At 39.0% G+C, this 13,878-nt stretch overlaps 1 protein-coding gene across 6 annotated transcripts in view; it reads right to left on the reverse strand.

Annotated features, from left to right (window-relative positions):
- PKP4 (plakophilin 4) overlaps positions 1–13,878 on the reverse strand; it is a 238,895-nt gene that overhangs the window by 99,270 nt on the left and 125,747 nt on the right. For 3 of the 6 annotated variants that reach the window (XM_075070213.1, XM_075070215.1, XM_075070217.1), the window contains 4 exons: positions 12,014–12,145; positions 11,723–11,913; positions 10,230–10,788; positions 1,579–1,770 (listed from right to left, as the gene is read on the reverse strand). In XM_075070213.1, the coding sequence (XP_074926314.1) occupies positions 1,579–1,770; positions 10,230–10,788; positions 11,723–11,913; positions 12,014–12,145 (1,074 nt within the window). The remainder of the gene's footprint in view (positions 1–1,578; positions 1,771–10,229; positions 10,789–11,722; positions 11,914–12,013; positions 12,146–13,878) is intronic. The other 3 variants (XM_075070216.1, XM_075070218.1, XM_075070214.1) reach the window with 2 other exon arrangements.

The raw sequence follows: 13,878 nt of genomic DNA on the forward strand, positions 1-13,878 counted from the left end.
AAGACTTAACAATAAAACCTTCCTAATTCAGACTAATGATTGGGAGACCTATTGCAAACTAATAATTGTGCAAATTAGTAAGTGAACACAAGATCTAAAATCAGAATAATGCATCACAAAGGTACCATACCTTTTCCTTTTATTTGAGAATTACAGCTAAACTGAATTCATTTATGATAGTACTTCATAGTATGTCATTGTATATTCTGTCACATTGCATATAAAAGTAATTAGATTTTAATATTGGATCTTACAATAAAGCACTCCAGTATTAAATCTTTGAGGAGTTGGGTGAGACCACGTGTTTTATGGTGCAAGATGTGAATTAGTGCAGTGCAATTTAGCAGGGTTCTACTGTATTGATAAAACAGGAAAAAGCGAGGGGAAGGCTATAATAAATATGGATCAACAAGGTAACACCGTTGCAAGAAAAGCGACCATCATTCTGGGATGTAGTCGTAGGAGTGTTGTAAGCAAGACACGAGAAGTAATTCTTCCACTCTACTCCATGTTGATAAGGCCTCAGCCAGAGTATTGTGTCCAGTTCTGAGCACCACATTTCAGGAGAGATGTGGACAAACTGGAAAAAGTCAGAGGAAAGCAACAAAAATGATTTAAGAGCTAGAAAACCTATGAGGAAAGACTGAAGAAAATTGGGTTTGTTTAGTCTGGAGAAGAGAAAACTAAGTGGGGAATATACTAACAGTTTTCAAGTACATAAAACATTGTGATAAAGAGGAGGGTGAAAAATTGTTTTAAATAACCTCTGAGGATAGGACAAGCAGCAATGGGTTTAAATTGCAGCAAGGGGGGTTTAGGATGGACATTAGGAAAACCTTCTTAACTGTAAGGGTAGTTAAGCACTGGAACAAATTGCTCAAGGACGTTGTGGAATCTCTGTCACTGGAGGTTTTAAAGACCAGATAGGACAAACACTTGTCTGGAATGGTCTAGTTATTAAGTAGTCCTTGTGTACAGGGAACAGGACTAGATAATCTATTGAGGCCCCTTCCAGACCTATACTTCCTACACTTCTATGATTGGCTAGTGAGGGTTTAAACCAAGAAATACCCTATATACCCAGCTTGCGCCTCCTTCCGCAGCTCCCATTGGCTGGGAATGGCGAACCATGACCACTGGGAGCTGTGAGCGGCCATACCTGCGGATGCTCAGGTAAACAAAGTGTCTCATGGCCAGCCAGGGGTTTACCATGAACAAGCCGCGAACCAACTTTGGGAACCCTTGGTCTAGCTCAAGACTGACTTATCAGCATATAGTCTTGAGTACTTGCTATAGAGATCACAAAAGAATAAAGAGCATTTTAAACCAATCTGTTTCTTACTCCTATCTGCCATTATTGTGCAAGTCTTTCAGATTTAGGTCTCTTCCTCTTCTTCACTGACTTATCGCTTCTAATCTATTATTTTAAATTAGCAATACATATCTATCATGCGTATTGACAGTGTGGCAACAATTTATATTCTCTCAAGTAGAAAACTAACATGTAAATTAAGAAAGATTTTGGGGGCAAATCATCTAAACTTGGGGAACTCTGAAAAACCTCAATTCAATACCTACCTGACCCAGTTCGATATAGTGCTGTCTGGGACCCTTGGTGTAGCTCAACTGCTCCATGATTTGGACTACGGTACACAGGACTGTAATAGGTTCTCCCTTCATATATGGGGGTGATGTGTAGGTCAGGAGATACAGCTGATCGTAATTCTTGCCCAAGCTGACTGTTCTGACTAGCATACGAACTCCTCAAGCCTAGAAGCAAGAAAAAGGTAAATATGTATGGTATGCAATTTGTGGCAATTTAACTCAATTTAAGTCAGCTGGAATGCAGAGGCTTTGTAGGAGTTCTACCTAAACTTTGTAGAGTTGTTAGAAGTAAAGCACTGCAGTGAAATTAGTATGAACTACTTTTAATAAGCAACAGTCTGGGTATCTCCAAACATAATGAACATATTTCTGCTCCACCTTCATCAGAAAATCACCCCCATTAAGCAAGTGAATTGTGATGGTCCCTTTGCAAATTTATTGTTAGTCTTTTAATTAGCCAAAGTGATTATATGTGCTCCACAGTAAAAATTATTGCTTGCTTTTAAGTTTTGTGAAATTATTGTGAGATTTTTTTTAAAAAGTAACTAAAGAAATATGAAGTACTTTTCAGGAAGATGATGATGATGATGATGATTATGATGACATCATTTTACCAGTAACTTCTATTTTTAACATTTTTAATCTGGATTTTTATGTAATTTAGACAAGCAGATAATTCAAATTGTTCCTGAAACTTTAACATTTATTCTGAAAATCTGAAATGTTATTTGTAATTTTGCCTATTCAGATCATGGAAACATTTCAAAACAAGAAAGAATAGAATTTTGTTTCATAGTCCTATTTGATTTTCACTTGTTGCTAAACAAATGGTTTAGTTGTAATATTCTAAGATTCTTAAATGTTTTGTATCAAAACTTCAAAACAGTTCAAGATCATTATTTCTGGATTTGATGACTGCTCAGCAGAAAGTAACAGACTGTTAAACACCATTACCTAACATTTCTCTCTCTTTGATGACAAATGTAGCAGTTCCATTCCAAGACATCCCCTCAGTCTACACTGTGCTGCCAAGCTGATTACAATATTCTGCAAAAACTACTCACAAATGAAATATTAATTTCACCTCCTGCTGCTGCTGAAGTCAATAGATGGCAATACTCTCATTGGCTTCAATAAGAGCAGGATCATGCCACCTGCAAAATATTACACTTTACAGCCAAGCAGTAACAAATGTAGTTTGAGTCAAATGCTTAATGGCTATTTCATTACAAAAAAAGGAGAAACATTTACAGGAAGACTGTATTTTCTAAATTTAAAATGTCCTAGCCACTGTTCTCCTCCCAATATTTGAAGGGCTAACTAGAAAAGTAACCAATTATAATAAAGTATTTTCTTGGTATTTATTTAAATCATTATGAATTCACAGAATATTTTGTTAATGAGGTCCTGTCAGGTGCTCTTAATTCACAGATTCCCAGGCCAGAAGGGACCATTGTGATCACCCAGTCTGACCTCGTATATAACACAGACCATTGAGCTTCCTCAAAATAATTCCAAGAACATATCTCTTAGAAAAACATCCAATATTGGATTTAAAAATTGCCAGTGATGGCAAATCCATCACGGCCCTTTGTAAACTGTTTCAGTGGTTAACTATCCTCACTGCTAAAATTTTATGCCCATTTCCAGTCTGAATTTATCTTTCTTCAAATTTCAGCCATTGGATTGAGGTATAACTTTCTTTCTGCTAGACTGAAGAGCCCATTGTCAAATACTTGTTCCCCATGTACGTACAGACTGATCAAGTCACCCTCCCTTAACATTATATCTTTTCATTCATCTGATTATCCACCATGAACCCCAATCTTTCTCAAAGTCACAGGATGGGTGATTCTATCCTGGGAAGCAGTAAGTATGGCCTAAATTATTTGTTTCTAGATGTACATGCTCACATTTGTATTAAAAATGTATATTGTTTGCCTCTCTCAGTATACATGTATTATAAGGAATAATTACTGTTAATAAAATAGATGGTAGTGATATATTAATAGCCTGCTACAATAAATGCAGACACTTAGAGAAGCTAATCATTAGCGCAAAGAAGACAATTGCATTTCAAATGAAAGTATTTTTTCAGAATACAAACATCTTCTAATATCCTTAGCTATAATATACCAAAGGTTACACCAAAAATAAAATGGAATTAAATAAAACAGAAGATCCATCCAGCTAATTAATGACATTATTTTTGAAAATGACTAATCCCAAGGCAGTTCATATTGCCATAATCGTAAAAATGCATTCTGACAGATTTGTTCAATCCTTCAGCTAACTAGAAAAGGTCAGTTAATAAGGGTATGTTTAAAAGTCTACTGTAACTTTATTGGGAAGATAAAGTAAATAAATTATTTTTAGCAATAAATTCAGTCATTTGGTAGTTTGACTAGCTGATAAGATATATATGGCCAGATCTACACATTTTCTAAGAACAAGATTTTGCCCTGGTACCACTACGCAAGCTTCCTCCTTACCTCCTGTAAACCCTGTGTGGCAGTTTACTGTCCTCCACACCAGAAATTCTGTTAAAGCTCAGCAATGCTGTATCTATAATTCTACCTAACCTAATACCAAACCCCCTTCTCTATCTTCTAAGCCCTATTTTCTTTCTGGCCTGCTAACCTTCCTTCCTTTTCCTCTGATAAAAGTGTATTCAAATATACCCTGGTATCTCCATCTTTTAAACATAAAAATCCTAACCTTGACTGCCTGTCCTTCCAACAACTATCTTGTCTTCACTTTTTCTCCTTTAGCTTCAAACTCATTGAGTAGACTGTTTACAACTTATGTATTACCTCTCACCTCAGGCTCAGTATTTTACCCATTCCAATTTGGCTTCAGCCCACTCCAATCTCTTGAAAGTGCTCTCAAAATTTGAAACAACCTCTTTATGGCTAATTCTTGAGACTTATGTTCCATGCTCAAACTTTCTGCTGCCATTGATACCAGACACACACTCCTCCGTTAGCTTTCGTGACTTGTCCTCCCTTCCTTGGTTCTCTTCCTCTCATTCTGGCCACTCTTTCAGCATCTTTCAATGACATTATCTTGTTTCCATTCTCTCTCTCTCTCTCCCCCTCTGTTGGAGTTCTCTCAAGTTTCCTTCCATTCTTGGCTCTCTCCTCTTCTCTTTTCATCCCTAGTCTTTGGGTGATTTCATTAGTTCCATCGGGTTAACCATATTCTTTAAAAAGATTATCTTCAAATATACTTTTTCATTGCATATTTATCTCCTGTGGTTCAATATGCATCAGTTTTTCAGACTAACTTTGCACCCTCAACTCTTCTTTCCCTCATTTGTTAATTTTGGATTCTCTCCCAACCTCAGAGTTGCACTAATGCTAGATTCCCCCTCTACCCCTCCAAACAGGATTATAAACACAATTGATCCAAAATCCTTTCCTAAATACAAATGATTACACAAACACAAAAACTACAGAATTAATGAGAGCCATACAATAATAGTTCGTAAACAAGAAAGTGAGAGTATAGGTACTGCAACTAGTTATACAGAAATATGATCAGCTTTGTTCACAAAATCAGTGGGGTCCACGAGGAACAGTGAAAGGTTCCAGCCCACAGAAAGTTCATAGTCCAGAGAAAGCAGTGTTTAATTCACACTTCAAACATTTTTTTTCCAATCCATTTTATAAAATTCACACGGAATTGCAATCCTATACATAGGTCATAATTCTAGGCATTGCCTTTTAATAACTATTAATTATAGTTACACAAAATGTTAATATTTGGACTCAGATGAGTAGATAAAATAAGGGACATTATTACACAACTCCAAATAATGATTCTTAGAGAAAGAAGTGATATTATACCTTAACTTGTATTATCATAAGCATCTTTCCCAAATCTGGACCTTAGCGTCCAGAAATCTGGGTGCCTAGCATGAACCTCCAAGCTTAATTACCAGCTTGGATCTTATCTCGCTGCCACCAGACAGGAATTACAGCACCTGCCTCGCTCTGGTCCCCCCAATCTTTCCCTGGGGGACCCCAAGACTCAGAGGTCTTGAGTCTTACCACAAAGGGAAATAACCCACTTCCCTTCCCCCTCTCTCCCACCCAGACTTTCCTCTCTGGGCTAACCTGAGAGTACTGATGCAATCTCTTTACATCACAATACCAAGAAGCATGTCTCCTCTACTCAACAAAGAGACAAACCTCAAATACAAGGAAACAGAAATGATTCTATCTCTCTTCCCCGTCCCCACCAATTCCCTGGCCGCTGCAGAGGCTATCCTCCCCGTAGAGTCTAACAACAAAGAGAATTCCCTCCCCTTCGTTATCTTACCATCCAAAGTAGAAAAACCTCAAACAAGTCTTAAAAAGAAACTTATTAAACGAAAGAAAGAAAAAAGACAACAAAATATTCCTCCGTTATCAGAAATCGAACAAACAGGGCTATTGCTTATAGAGAATAAATGAAGATAAACAGTCTGGAATTCAAAAGATATCCAATTGCAAAAATTCCAAGCAAGTTACATCACATGTAAATACAAACCAAAAACAACATAAAAGCCTATATTGTTTATGTCCCTCTAACTGTAACTTATATTTTGGAACAGACGTTAAAAATAGAAAGAACCTTCTCATTAGCTGTAGAGACATGAACCAAAAAGAATCAGACCCCACAAAATTCCCCGCCCTGATTTTGAAAAAATCCAGATTTCCTGATTGATCCTGGGTCAGGTGTTTGGTTCTCTTTGTTAACCCTTTACAGGCGAAAGAAAAACATTAACCCTTAGCTACTGTTTAGTGACATACCTTAACTTGTATTTCAATACCTTTTCTCAAAAAATTTCAAACCTGCCCATGTAATGAGGTCTGAGAGGAAACTCTCCGGTCAGCACTAGGACTTCTAAGGACAGTTAAAACTGTCAAGACAAAAATTATCTAGATGGTGGGACACAAAAGTTTCTAAAGTGACGTATCACCAAGTAAATCAGTAATACTAGACTCATGAACTAGGATAAATTCAGGTCCAACTTCTTAAAACCTACAGTTAGGTCCACCTAGATCACTAATGTTACCCCTCCACAGGCAAGTCATTTAACATTCCTGCATTTCAGTTTCCTCAGGACAACTTGATATACACACTGACCCTTTTCTGAAGCCACAAACCGCAGAGGAAAGAGAGGAGCTGATTCAGCCAAGCCATTCTATAATCTCTCCTTCTCAGCTTTTTACCAGCAGTGTGCATGTTTTTTGAATTGTGCTTAGAGGCTGCTGGCAGTACTAACCTTTTCTTCCTGTCAATTTCCTCCCCTAAAAGCGGGTCAAAATGAATATAGTATCAGTGGTCAGAAAACGACCACCTATAAATGTGAGTCTAAAGGTTTCAGACGTTTTTACTTTTAATTCCCCCTGAAAAAACACTAAAGAACTAATTTAATATGGGAAAAGTGTATGTCATCATCTTTTCATAACTGCTGAAAGGAGTTTATTCAAACTTTTTAAAAATAATTTAACTTGGAAGAGACAAAGCATAGAATATTTCAGTTTCAAATACAAATGCGTTGGAAATCCTTTAAGTGGAGGTTATAAGATAAACGGTATTGCACTAGACTAGAGCTGTTGCTTACTTGCTGTTCTCAACAGAACAACAAAATAAAATATACAAATCTGGTTCCTAAATGTTTCGATTGTCAATTTCTCAATTAATCTTTTTCCTAAGGCTGTGCATGCCCATGGAATCAATGTGTTCATGGTGGTAATTCGCTCAAGTACAAAACTAAAACATTAATATTTGTACAGTAACTTGAAAAATGTAAGTACAAGATAATGCTAAAGTATTATTACTATAAGGATACTGTCCACTATAGGTTATCAAATTCACTAAATGTATTAATATTGACTGCATAATCTTCCAGGTCACATGCTAAATACTGATTTTTGCCTCATCAGTTGGCAGGTTATGTATTAATCCTATGAAAAGGAAGGGGAAGCAGGTAGCCAATTCCTGCGGTGGCAGAGGGAACAAGATTGGGGAGTGGCCTGGATAACACATGAAAGAAAAATTAAAACCAAGCCTTTAATCATGCATTCAAGTGAAATACACATGTTGTCACTGCAACCAAGACATCAAGTGGCTCTTTTAGATGAAAATTAAAGACAAGAAGGGTAATACACGTAAGAATAAAAGACTTCAAACGTCTAAACTAACTAAAGTACACTCAACAGACACATTACACTTCTAAACGCCTGGGGGAATGTCTGCACATTTTGTGCATGCCTAGAATTCTGTCCTCTTGCAGGTTCTTTGCTTCCCCTGCACGAGCCACCAACCCCCCATCCCCCGACCCCCCCCCCCGCCAGCCTGTCCCTCTCCCGAACCACCCGGCCGAACCCTCCGCACAAGCCGTTGAGAAAGCTCGACAGAGAAAGAACGAAGATCAGCATAATGCACTAGTCTCGACGCACCCCCTTGCGCGCAGGTTCGTCATTTCAGGCACCTGGGACAGCCACAGAGGGGTAATGCCGGCACTCCCATCGACGGTCCTAGCCGATGCAAGGGAAAGGGTCACAGTATGTGGGATGCTGTTCCCCATCTACCTCAACCTCTCATGCATCTGGATCTCCCAGTACCCAGAACCACCTGCCGAAGCCGACCTTCATACCAGAACCGTACCCGCCTAGCTCTCATCAATTGCGATCCTAAACCCATGCCATTGACCTTGCAAATCTCCGTCAATGTGGAGTCCCCCTGCACACCGCAGACCCCCCGATCCTGCACCACGCCCACTTGAGCTCCCTGCACTCCAATCCCCCACCTGACAAGCCTGAGCCCCCATAATTAGGAGCCCTCATCCAGACTCCAACTAGCTTCATCCAGACCTCTATCCATCCAAGCATCACTCCCAGCCCCAGTCCGCCTGCGGAAGTCCCCAAACTAGTACCCCTCCTGCGGAGCCCCCACCATTTTCACTTGGGAAAGCCCCTGAAGAAGTCGCATTTCCCTGCACATGAACTCCTCCAACCGAGGCCTCTGTGCATACCAATCCCCACAGTCTAGACTCCCACATGAGCCACTGTATAGGACGGTCGCCACAGAACCCTCACTCTCCACTGACCTGGATCCGCACCTGTACGGAGTCACCAGGCATGCCTGGAACAAACTCCCCACAAAGCCATCAGGACTTTGAGGAGCTCCTCATCCCTGTCAGGGCAAGAAGCCACATGTCTTCACCTCCTGGTCTCTCCTTGGAGCATCAGCAATTCCTCTGCCCCTGTGTGCGTTCCCAAGACGAGCCCACTACAGGCGGGTCCTGGGAAGCCATCAGGGTCGCCACCCCCACTTTGCAGGTCAGTACGTGATCTTAGCCAGCCAAAGATAACAGTGTTTATTCGATGACAGAACAGGGATCTAAAAACTGAGCTTGTAGGTACAGCGAACCGGACCCTCGGCTGGTGGCTCATTCCGGGTCAGTGAGCAAACCCCCGGTCTGCACTTACCTCGTCCCTCAGCCAGTCCAGACTCAACAACCCCCCTCCCAATGCCCCTCTCTCTGCTCAGCTGCTTCCGCGGGTCAGAGGGTCAGCCTGATCTTTGTCTCCACACCTTCAGCTGGCAGCTTTGCAGAGAGGGCCCAGCCATTAGTTGCTAGGAGACAGAGGGTCAGGCATTTAGGTGCACTGGCCCTTTGCTCTGCCAGATACTTAAGAACTGCCATGGGGACACTGAGGCACCAACACAGTATTCAGAGAAAACATTAAGAACATTCCTAGTTCATTACACCCCCACACAGAGTCCCTCCACACTTGGATCCTGCCTGCCCCACACCTGGCCCAGGCCTTGTGGTGCATCAGGATTGGTTGCAGTCTCACCACTGAATTCATGTCCCGGGGGAGGGGGGGGAAGGCCGCAGGGTAATCTTGCATCTTCATAAAGCCAGTGGCCTGTGTTCCCCATTGCCATGCTGGAGCCTCTGCATTTATTTATTGACAAATAAAACTTGTAGAATTTTGCAGAATTTTAAAATATTATGTGCAGAATTTTTAAATTTTTGGCACAGAATGCCCTCAGGAGTAACATTCTCAAATAAACAGGTTCTACTTCTCGAGGCTGTATATGAACTATGTATACACAAACAGCTGCTCCATTTGCCTACAACTTCATCATAATGCTAATACTTAATTTGTTGTGAAGTGTTTTGAGATCCAGGAGCTAATTTAAATGACTTAAAACAAAATTAGGTTTAATGTAAGTTTACCTGCACCACTTGTAACTTTGTTTATAAGCTCTATATGAATTTAGAACTTGACTTCTAATACAGTCCATATTTTTTGGAAGAATCTTGCAACTTCATCCAAGTTTTGAAAATAAAAGTTCAGAAAGCATGGTATGTTGTACATCCCTATCATAATCTGTTGAACTGAGAGAAAATACGGCATTTGCTACAAACTTCCATGGCCACAAATATGAATGCAATACATCATTGATACATCAGCAATTATAACTTGTCTGAAGAACCTAAAATCATTGTTTTTTTTACACCACAGTGTTTAATTTGTATATTTATAATTGCATTACTGATTTTCTACACATGAAAGTGTGCACAAAGTTTTAAGCAGTGTCTTTACCTTTTTACTAACCTGTAAGGCTATCTGGACGTGGTGGTACCATTCTCTCATAGATATCATATTGCTGTCCATACTGTTCAATGTCATGAATTGTTCTTTGTAATGTTGTTCCCAAATGCTGTGGAACTGCAGTCATGCCAGAGCGTTTTGGGGAAGAAGATCCCATCTGGGCTTGGGAAGGAGAAGCTACTCTTGTCTGTGCATCAGTTAGGGCAAGAGGTGAGCCCACTCTGACAGATGCTTGGTATTGAGAAGTTCCTCCACTGGGGTTAGCTGCCTGCCTAGATGTGACTGAACTGATCCGCCGTACAGCTGCTGGTGAAGCAGGTCTCTGTGTTGTATAGGGAGATGTTGCTCGCTGTACAGGTAATGTAGTGGATGAATATGCACTAGAAGTAAGGGGTCGTGAATCAGTAACTGATGGAGAACCATAACCACTTCCTACAGAAGTTCTCAGTGACCCTCTGGAAGGAGAAACACCTGTGCTGATAACATAAGAAGGAGACTGTGCTCTGGATGGAACGGAACTAACACGTCTCATCGCTCGGTTGGCAGTAATATTTACGGAGGGCTATTTAGGAAGAAAAACAAAATGAGTTTTATTAATTTCAAATATTTTGGCTCTGTGATTATTTTAATTTTTTATTGAAACAGAAAAGCCATCGGAAAAAGCACATCATTCAATACAGTATAAAACTGACCACACAAGTAAGGATTAAAATTTACAGTAAATTTTCAGATTCTCTGCTTCTTACATTTCCTTTATATTATGTCTTTCTCCCTGGGAAAATACATTAGTTGAATTCTTCACTTATTCTCCACCTCTTCTCCATCTAGAATATTCCATAATATCAAATCAAAGTCTGAAGACTAATATCCCTCCATTCTGTACTTCTGAGTGCTTCTGCTTCTTTTTTTGTTAACATACTAACACCTTCTCACCCCCAGATCTAATAACTAATTAGTGTTGAATCCTATCTGTAGTTATATACCTAGTTCTATTATAAAAGAGATAAAACAGAAAGAAAGTAGACTGGTACCAGTCTGTGATTCAAGAAATAGCTGAAAAAACAAAAGGTAGCAGAAGGAGATAAAACAAACATTGCCTGTCTTTAACATAAGAGTTATACACAGGCATAAATCAATGATTAAAGATTTTTGTCTTCTCTAAAGTTAAGTTGCTTCAACTGTGGCTTTATTGAGATGGGATACAAATAATGTATTCTTTTGCCTATTGTACATAGAAGAGTTTATCAGGTTTCAGTTACAATGAATTACCAACACTGGATGCATAATAATTTTAGTAAATACTCTTCTGGAGGTCTACCACTTAGACTACTATTTACCCAGAAAAAATGTTACTATTTCATTAATTTGAAATATTTCAAAGGAACTTTGTTAATTCTTGCCCATAATAAAAAATCTAGAACTAGCCATATATTTGTGTTCAAAATGTATTTCAGAGCAACAACTAATTTGAAAAAAGCATTTGCTATGTTGCGTACCTGAACTAAAGTTTGTCCTTCAGCCCGTGCGTTTCTCACCAAATGATTACTTGTGGTTCCAGTAAGTGAATGCTGCTGTCTATTTTCTGCCTTGCCCAAGTTCTGGCTGTTATGGAAACTGCTTACTTCCTGATAACCACTGTCAGAATAAGAATTCATTTGTGTTGAACTTCTTGAGTTACCTACTGACCCTGCAGATATGAAACCAGTATGAGAAAAAAAGCTATTACACAATTCTGACACAATCAATAAAGAAATAAACTTCCAGTATTTAAAATGAGTACAACAGACCCTCACTTTCATGGAGAGATGTCTGTTCTGGTGAGTAGAGGTTCCCCTGTTCTGGTTCTGTTCTAACCTGGTAAGTATTGATACGGACACTGTCGGACACTCTGGGTTTGCTTACATCTGTAGTTGGCACATCTGAAAGCAGAGTTCAATTAGTTAAAGCTAATGTTGCTTATATAACTGACAGTACTTTACTAGTACTTTGTTATTGTCTTATACACCACCTGTTACAAAGAACTTAGATGTCATATAATAGGAGAGGCACAGTTCCATTGGTATGTCAGTACCAACTAATCCTGCACAATTTATCTGCACCTTACACGTGAGAAGCTCTTCAAGCTAGTTTCTTACATTTCTGAAAGTGGTATAAAATTCTGAGGTTTGTTATACTTCCCCTGCCTATTCTGATGCAAAATGCAGATTCATATCTCACAACTATGCAGCATATTATTTAAGATGTGATTCTACTCTGAAGTGACTGAGAAAATGGCACCTTCTAACTTAATCAATATCTACACTAGCACTTTTGTTGGTAAAACTTTTGTTAGTCGGGGTGTGAAAAAATACCCCCCCAACCAGCATAAGTTTCATCAACAGAAGCTCTGGTGTGGACAGCGCTACGTTGCTGGGAGATGCTCTCCCAATGACACAGCTACTGCTGTATGTTGAGGGTGATTTAATCATGTTGACAGCAGAGCCCTCTCCTGTTGGCAAAGAGCAGCTACATGGGACCCCTTACAGCAGACCAGCTGCAGGCGTACAGTTGTAAGGTCTCTGGTGTAGACATAGTCTTATTCTCTGTGCGTGTCAATCAGCAGATTACAGTGCAAAATAAGTTTTTATTTGTTAACTCCTTTATCTCTACAGGACCAACACAATTAAAAGGCTGTCTGAATTGCATTCCTACTTTTGCATCACCAACATAAATGTTTACAAAGTCATTTACGCACATAAAAATCAGTTGAGTAAGATGAGCCTACTCAAGTGCCTCTAAGAACCTAATGTGGCTTGAATAACCTTTATTATTATGAATGATAATGTCTAAAGGAAAGAATCCAGCTTTACTTTCAGATCCCAATTTGGGAATGCAGAACAGAGTTCAAAAAACTATGTTTACATGTAAACTTTTACATTTGGTAAGAATCATTGACACACGGCAAACATGGAAACCTATGACTATATTTTTAGATACATTTCAGGTCAGAACCATACTGCCTACCATAAATCAATGAAAAATCTGAAACAATCCTTGAACAACTTTCCTTATGATGTTTATTTTCCTCTGAGTGCACAAGTGGTTTTGTCATTGAATGGTGCTTCACAAAAGATGTGTTACTAGTGTTGATTACAGTATTTTAACAAGAAAATTGAGCAGTAAAACTTATAGTTTGGGAAATCTATCTTATGTAAGAATTACATTGACTTTAATACATAAAGAAAAGGTGTGTGTAATTTCATCCTTACACTATTCCTTCAAATAATTCCATCATTACATCAATTTTTTTTTAAATTCTGTTTGCATGACAAGCTTATACTTCCAGTTTTGAGTAGCATAAGAATTTTATTCTGCAGATCTATCATTTTTGCCCTCATTTTTCACTCATGTGATCAGTTATTGTTATAACAATATTCTCTCCTGCTGAAAAAGTACAGAATGACCTCCTCTAAACTTGCTATTAACATGGCTCGATTAAGTGACAATCAAAGTAGAGAGGGTGCTCACATCTACAAGAGGGTATCCATTCTGACATAAACAAACGTCTATAATTATACCTAAACCCAAATGTATTCTGTTTTATCGTGCAGATATTAGATGGCGAGACAATCACTAGTTCCTCTTCTCGAACCAGTTTTACTGTTTTGTATTT

The sequence above is a fragment of the Chelonoidis abingdonii genome, chromosome 10 (assembly GCF_003597395.2).
Source record: "Chelonoidis abingdonii isolate Lonesome George chromosome 10, CheloAbing_2.0, whole genome shotgun sequence".
NCBI classification, from domain to species: domain Eukaryota; kingdom Metazoa; phylum Chordata; order Testudines; family Testudinidae; genus Chelonoidis; species Chelonoidis abingdonii.